The sequence below is a fragment of the Nestor notabilis genome, unplaced genomic scaffold, assembly GCF_000696875.1.
Source record: "Nestor notabilis isolate BGI_N333 unplaced genomic scaffold, ASM69687v1 scaffold25690, whole genome shotgun sequence".
Taxonomy (NCBI): Eukaryota; Metazoa; Chordata; class Aves; order Psittaciformes; family Psittacidae; genus Nestor; species Nestor notabilis.
In genome coordinates this window covers 25,083-33,407 of record NW_009910121.1, presented here as the reverse complement: position 1 = coordinate 33,407, position 8,325 = coordinate 25,083, and the positions used below count along the sequence as shown (strand labels likewise).

The 8,325-nt window shown below is 39.4% G+C and overlaps 1 protein-coding gene across 1 annotated transcript in view; it reads left to right on the top strand.

Moving 5' to 3' along the window:
* Positions 1-1,200: 1,200 nt before the first annotated feature.
* The window catches only part of LOC104413505 (spermatogenesis-associated protein 16-like), a 28,005-nt gene continuing 20,880 nt past the window's right edge, over positions 1,201-8,325 (top strand). Inside the window, exons 1-2 of the mRNA XM_010024513.1 lie at positions 1,201-1,278; positions 3,326-3,967. Coding sequence (XP_010022815.1) covers positions 1,201-1,278; positions 3,326-3,967 — 720 coding nt within the window. The remainder of the gene's footprint in view (positions 1,279-3,325; positions 3,968-8,325) is intronic.

Below are 8,325 nucleotides of genomic sequence, written 5' to 3'. Positions count from 1 at the left end.
ACAGATTTTGAGTAGTTTAGTTAGTGACTGTAGCACAAAATTTTCTCATCTATATTCCCCTGCATAGTGATTCATTAGAAGCACTTTACAGTAAATGCTTCCAAAATAAAACCCAGACATTTCAACCAAAGTCTCAGGAAAATACGTAACTGACAAAGATAATGATTGTCTAAAAGCTTTTCCCTGGAAGTGTGGGGTTTCTTTTGGGTTTTGTTTTTTTGGGTTTTTTGTTGGTTTTGTTTTTTTTCTTTTTTTAATTGAAGCAGTGATTAAATTAAGCCTGCCTGAGTTATAATGTGCTTCCATTGCACAACCCAAAGTCATGTTAATCAGCTTGAATACCTAAAAATACAATAGAAGCCATATAAATCCACTTGATACAGCAAATGTTCATATGTGATGAAAAAAATTACTGGTCTGTATGTCACTGTTTGTGCTCTGCTCTTTTTTATTCCATGGCAAATTATTTTTTAGATTCTTAAGACAGTCTCATGGCAAACAATTTAGTCCAGCCAATTTCCCATTCACACTAACATCAACCCCACTTCAGGTACAGGGCTTTGCCTTTGTTAGCTTTCTGATGAGGAGAAGACAGCCAATTGTATCTTGGGCTGCATCCAAAGAAGCGTGACCAACAGGAAGAGGGAGGTGATTCTGCCCCTCTGCTCTGGTGACAATTCACCTGGAGTACTGTGTCCAGCTCTAGAGTCCTCAGTACAGGAAAGAGATGGACCTCTTGGAGATGGTCCAAAGGAGGGCCACAAAAATGGAGGAATCTAGGAGGAAAATCTAGGAGGAAAAGCTGAGAGTTGGGGTTTGAGGTTGTTCAGCCTGGAACAGAGAAGACTCTGGGGAGACCTTATTGCAGCCTTTCAGTTCTTAAAAGGGGCCTATAAGAGAGATGGGGAGAGAGTTTTTAGCAGGGCCCTGTTGCAACAGGACAAGGTTTTAAGCTAAAAGAGGGAAGATTCTGGATGGATGTGAGAGAGAAAATTTTTTACAGTGATGGTAAAATCCTGGCACAGGTTGCCCACAGAGGTGGTGGATGCACCATCCCTGGAGACATTTCAAGGCCAGGCTGGGTGTGGTTCTGGGCAACCTGATCTAGTTGAAGAAGTCCCTGCTCATTGCAAGGGCGTTGGACTAGATGACCTTTGAAGGCTCCTTCCAACCCAAACTATTCCATCATTCTCTGATTCCATGATTCTAACTCTGCTTGAGGACTCCTTGGTACTATATGGCTGCTTAGAGGAAAATTCCTGTAAACTTGTATATGATGTAGATACTTAAATCTCATTTTCTAGAGTTCTATAGGGCCTTCACTGAACAGGCCACCCAAAAGGCTGTGGAAGTCCTGTGTTCTCCCTCCAGAACATGGTATACCCATACATTGCAGGGCCACATGGAGGTCCATCACAGGTCCCATATGTGACAGTTACATTGGCATGACATGGCACTAGGATCATCAAGATCATACCCTCAGCTGGGGCTGGGGCTGGCTGGAGTATCTGCTCTGCCACACAGTGAAGATAAATTATGATTTCCTAAATTACCTAGTGCTGAAGCCAGCACTGTAAAACACAGCTTCCAATCTTTAGGCTATGCTATGGTTTGTTTTAAAAGGGATTGAATGTCTTACAAACAGGTAAAATTGCTGCCAGATGCAAGTACATTAGCCTTTTCCAGCTGCTTTACTGCTGCCATTCAAAATAGCCTGCTATGAATATGATTCCTTTGAGCTCTATTCTGACAAGTGCAGAGCGCTATCTGAGGGAAGGGCCGGTGGTTTTCCATCCCCACTGAACTCAGTAGGAGTTGTGATTGCTCAGCACATTGCTAAAAAAGTCTGCTGAAATTACCTTAAATGACACAATTATCCCCTCACCTCTTGCTCCTTCTCTTTCAGTCGTGGAAGGAGGAGTAAGTTTCTCCACAGGCAGTTCTGCTGCAGTAAAGTTTTCAGCCTGGAGATGGCGAATGTCGGAATCAACAAGTTCCCTGCTTCTGGACTGGTGACAGTCCTGGCTGCAGTCTGGTTTAGCCAGGGAGGAGGTGCGAAACATGGCAAAGATTCGAAACCCTATTTACACTAACAGTATCAGCTTCTCATATGGCCTAAAATGGCTTCACCTCTTCCCTTTACCACTTTCTACAAATTTCTGCCCATTGCCTAATTCCCACTATCCTAAACAACAAAGGTTCACTATACCACAGCATGCAGCTTTTACCCATGCAGTGAGGGCCATAGTGTAGGGCCCTCACTAAAAGTCTACAAGTTGCCTATTGTTTTAAATCTGTTTCTGGCTGAACAGAAATGGATTTATTATGTATCTTTGCTTTGTACAATCTGTACCTGTAGTTAAGTATGTTAAGCTGGTGCTGAAGTATGGAAGTCTGTTGAACAATAACACAGTGTTAAAGACTGAGTGCTTGTGCTTAACAAACCATTCTGAAAGACGATCATCATTAAAGCTATTTACAGTTATACTCGTCATAATTGATGGAAAACCTGGAGAAGACAATTACCTGTGCCTTCCACTTTTCCACTCTGAAGTCAGCAGAAGCAGATGAAAATCAACATTTCTTTTGAAACAGAGCAGAGTTATGAGTTTACAATGCAGGTTAAGTCACCTTCCCTATTGTATAGGAACTGGTGTTGAGAAAAGTCTTATTAACCTGATTCTGCACCTTGTTTTACAAGATTGAATCCACTACTGGCTCCCTAAACTGAGAATTAGGGTGTTAACTCTGAGGGAAGGGATGGTTCTTAGCAGCAACACGCCAGCGTCCCTTGTAGACAGTTCAATAAGAAAAGGCTTTGAAACCCAAATCAAGATCTGAATTTGGCTCGAATACAGCTGGAACCCCACTTGGAGCTCATGCCCCTCTGGAATATATTCACTCTGCCTGATTTTTTAATACCCCTCTCTGACCTCAGCAACTGTGCTTTCCAGCTTTCAAGAATCAGAACACAGTGATTTTTTTGCAGTGTGTAACAACTTACAATGTAAGTCAATCAGTCACACGGTTTTGGTTGGGTTTTTTTTTTCTTTTGCTTAAAAGCCAGATTTTCCCTTCTTGTTGCGGATATAAAACTGGTACACTGACGTTATTTTGCATATACAAACATCCATTATCAAGAGTTTAAGGGGCTTAAACTTTTACACAGGAAACAAAGTAATTACAGCACGTCTAATATTCTATGTACTACCTATTGAAGGGTTTCCTCTCATAATAGTGCCCACAGTAGTGGAGAAGGCATTAGGATGCTTTTTTTGGCTTTGGAACTTTTGAGTATTCTTAACTATTCTACATTTTCTCCTAGGACTCTTTCTTTGCTCAAGTTATGGCATCAGAAAGCGACATTGACTTCCAAAAAAAAAATCTTGTAATCACAAATGGCAAGAATGAAAACTCTCAGCAAATGCATAGTAGTAAGCAGTTAAATGTAGCAGCAAACAAATTGAATGATATTCCCGAAGCACTGCAAGAGGTCAAAAAACACCTTGGAGGTACAGCAGAAGAAAATATAATGGAGAAAATAAAAAAGGCAGAGAAAAAGAATAAAAACCAGAACAATGATGTAGACAGAGCAAGCCATAAATGGAAATCAGAAAATAATGAAAAACTAGCTGTGCAAACAGAAGAAACAACATTAGAGACTGGCAATCCGTTAATGCTGACAGCTCTGTCTCATATTCCTCTGAAAAGCCTAAGTGACATAGAAACGAAGTTGGTCTACATTGATGAGGATGACATCTTCCTTGAGTTTGATGAGCCCATGGTGCCTACCAGCACACAATCAGGGTGTCATGATTCTGAACAAGCACATGCTCTGAACATACCTGACAGCAGCGCTTTGCCCCATATCAACAAACAGCTTCAGATGACCCTCCAGGAAGCCAGGACTTGCTACGGACAGAAGAACTATGCAGCAGCAGTGGAGCAGTTATCAACAGCAATGGAGGTATGGGGTTAAAGAAATACGATCACCATAGCAAAGTAAATGAAAGGCTGTCATTGTACTAACTGGGTGTAATAATATCAAAGCAAACAAGGAGCACAAACCTGGGATGGATACAGTTTAATAAAACCCTGAGATGTAATTTCCCATGAAATCTGAAAATTAAAAGCTAAAAATAAATCGTAGAAGGAGGGTGGCACTGGACTGAACCAGAAATCTCAGCTGATCTTGTATTTTTCTTTAAGTCTTCAACAGTATTTATGTATGGAGGAAATGTAAGTCTCATAGTGTGGGGAGGTCAGGAGGGGAATATCTTTTTAATCCCAGCTCTATCAGGGACAAGTAATACCTCAATAATCAGGGGAGTCTCCACTCTATCCCAGCTGTCTATGCACTACTGGGTTAAGTGTTTAATCATGCATTCTGATTCCTTTTTTTCTCTAAAGCCAGAAAATGGCCACTGGATCTGTGTGGAAATCCTTTTCTTTCCACATGAGAAAGGACCGGTCCAGTAGAAAACAACCTCCTCTGGACACAAACAGCTTTCTCTTCAGCAGCTATGAGTCCAAAAGCTGGGGGTTTTGTGGAAAGAAAGTCTTCTTGCCTGCCTGAGATACTAAAGAAATGATATGACCTTGGCTATGATTTTTGAAACTAATCTGCAATTTTCATGACTTTCTGCCTTTAAGTGCTCAAACTTGAGCTGTCTTAAACACATACGTTCTTCACTAAGCAGTTGGTTTTATGTTTTCAAAAGCTGAGCCCTTTCCAGTTTCAGGCTGAGCCCCCAAAAGGATGTATCTAAAGGCCTTTGACATTTTTAAAATCTTAAGCCAGCCTTGAGTTTTATCAGTATAATATGAAAGGAATAAAAGAGGGAGTTCCTAACACTCTGGCAAGGTTGAAATTAATTTCATGGGGGGAGGGAAGAGAAAGGAAGTGTAGGAAAGCCCAGCAGGTGGGTCACAGTTATATCCACCAGCCTCCTGTTTCCTGGAAGCCAAAGCTAGAAGCATTTACAGTAAAACTGATTTTTCGAAGTTGTGTCATTATTCCCAGATTTCTCTAGTGCTGCTAATCTCAGTTAATTATATTGGAAATCGCTTGTATTATGACCATGTAATTCATGATGTGCCAGTAGAAGTCATGGTTAATAATAATCACATAATAGGCAAGGACTTAGACGTAATCAGATTTTAGTTACCCTGTCGTGTTTCCATAATGCTGTTGTAAAATCTACGTAATCACAAAAAAGCACCAGTTATTTAAACATTTTTTATCAGATTGATGTACAGTATCTTTCTCTCTCTTTTTTAAACAATGTAAGATAACAAAAATTGGATTACAGTTGCTGGGAACAGACTATGATAAACTGTTTGCTTGTGTGCAGAATGAAATTTAATAATGGCTTCAGCATCTCAATTTTTAGTAATGTTAAACTGTTCAATAGTAGCATTCTGCAGCCAAAGGCTGATTTCAAAGCGGTAGGATTGCAGCATTCTGAAAACTGTATCTCCACAAGCACAGCTGTCCTATAAACCTTCAAAGATACCCTATATCCTCACAATTAACCCAGATGCTAACATTTACTGTGCAGATGAGGGCTTGACTTTTTCTGTGATACATGATGCAAAAAGCCACTCTTAGTAGCCGTAAGGATTTTAAAGGGCAGTGTCTGCTTCTCACAATAGAGAGAGACACTTCCTGCTTTACAGGAATATGACTGGTGATTAGAATAGAGGACTTGCAAGCTAAACTCTCTGGACTCTAATGTTTTATCTCCACTCTGACCCCAATTACTTCAGCTGTACACTTGACATGCTGAGAAAGAGTCCAACTACTACACTTGTTTCAGCACTGTACTACCAAACTTAATTCAAAAGCATTTATGAAACACTAATTTACAGTTAAAAAACAAATATCGTATTCCTTCTTTTTTCTACAATACCAAAGGCATTTTATTTTTAAAACAATAAGTATTATAGAAGTGAGTGAGTAGAATTAGTAACTGCCATACGTTTTAGGATTTCCCTTCCTCCCCATTCAGAAATGAGCTGTGGTGGTGACAAAAGTACTTGTCAATTGACACGAAAGGAGTACCTGCCGCCTCCTAAGAGGAAATGGAAAAGCTAGCTAATAGACATCCTGGTGAAAGATTAAGTAGAGGTTAAAGAATTCCTTCCTGGGATTGTGGACATAGTGATTGGGAAATCACAGAATTATAGGGCTGGAGCTCCTCAGCAGCCTCTTAATCCAGCTCTTCTCAGAAGTAAAAACCAGAATATCCCTGAAAGACACTTCTGTGTTTTTCACAAAAGCATCTTTCACAGACTTCATGTCTATATTAGCAAGCTGATAGGAAGTTTTTCCGTGTCTTCCATGCTGCAAAACAGCTTATAATGGTTTTTTGTATCCTTATTTGACATGAAGAGCAATTACCAACCTATTCTCCTTGCACTTGCAACCTCTTGCCATATCTCTTTTTCAGTCTTCCCTAAATTAAATAAATTTAATCCCCTTAGTATTTCCTCCCAGGTCATGCATTCTGAACTTCAATATCTTTTTTGTTGCAATGTCTCTAATTTGCCTACTTACTTGGATTTCTCTGCACAAATTGGAGATGGTGCAGAGAAACCCAGCAAACTTAAGATGCTGAGATTGAAACTGTGGTGGATTTGCCCATTGCTTTTTGAAGAAATAAACAAAGATTCCTCTGCACTTCACATGGGTGAAGAAACGTGTGATATGTAATAAGCTCAAAGTTATGGTTTATGTTTACAAAAATTTACAGATTTTTTCAGATTTAAGGAAAGTAAGGCTTGAGCCTGACATTGCAACATTTTGAGTAAGAGATCTTGATACAGAAAAGCATGTGCATAGCATTAAATTTGAATATTATTATAGCTAGTGCTACCTTACATACTGCAGACATCATACATTTGGCTCTTCTTTAAGCCAAAATTTTTTCTCTAGATCCATCTATTTATGTTGCATTGTCATTCTTTTATATCATGTCATTTTTCAGATATGCAAATAACAGGCAGTTCTGAAAGTCTAGCACTGAAATTATTGGATTTAAAATCATTAATCAGAAAGGAAAATTGAAATGCTTGTTCGATTTAGAGACTTTTATATGTTAGCCAGCATGCTGCTGATTACCACAGACATCAGGAAGGCAATGTTATCAGGAGAACTGGTGGCTTCTCACTATTTCTGCACTATTTAGCTACCATTAAATTAATCAGGAGGGACTTAGCATTAGTCAGCTGCGTTATAGTTGGCCTGGGAGAGGAAAAAATAATGCTCCCTTGGAGAACTCTCATCATTACAGCATAAGAATTAAGTACTTTATGTTGCTGGTGAGGAAAATAGCTGCAGAAATTGCAGCAATAGACTTTGCTCTTCTACTTCCTAGCTCAATAATACAGTATGTTATATATACTACATTGAGAAACGCGAAATTTCCCTAGATTTTTGGCATCCGTCTGTTGGAACATAGGGAAATAGGACTCAAACATCTGGACTGGGATATGAAGGGTATGAGAAATCACTCTTTCGGTTAAACCCTCAGTGGAAACCATATACATGTATCTATAAAATCTCTAGCCAATTAGTAACATCTTAGCTACAAAATAACATTAAACCTTTATGAGGATTGAAAGATCTTGTCTCAAACTAATCTCCTAATATCAGAGAGCATAAAAGATTGCAGAAACATCCACCTGTTTAAAACCTGTACAAATTTAAATTTCAGACCCTATTGTTCTGAAAATAACCCTTCCCTGTGATTAAAAACTAAATGAGAAGAGTTCATGACTGCTGTGCACAGGAAGAAGCCCACAGTATCCTGGCACACAGCTTTTAGTGTAGAATATCTGAGACATGAAATGAATCCCATGAGTGAGGTGAAGGCCTCAAACAGCATGTGATTGATTTACAGGAGTGCTGTTGTGGTGCCTCCATAACCTGGAATACCTCCATTTTCCACAGGTGGCTATTATGGGCACCATTCCTATGGCAGGGAGATAAGTATTAGTGGCTTTTTTTTTTTTTTTTGCGCACCTTGAGTTTCTAGATTAACCTTTCCTGTGCAACAATATCTTCCATGCAACAATATCTGCAAAAAGCTAATATTTTGAAAGCGGCCATGGCACTCCTTCCTTGTGGACATAATTACATACCAATATAGAGTTAGGCAGCATGGTTCAACCAAGCCTTCCATCAGTTTCATCATACGAGAAGCAAAAAAATAAGTATTTCTTATATCAATACCCTTGTGAAAAGAGGTACATCTTAAGCAGTGTATCCACTGGCAAAGCACATGAAAAAGCACAGGTGGCTTGCTTTGAGTCATTGCTGCA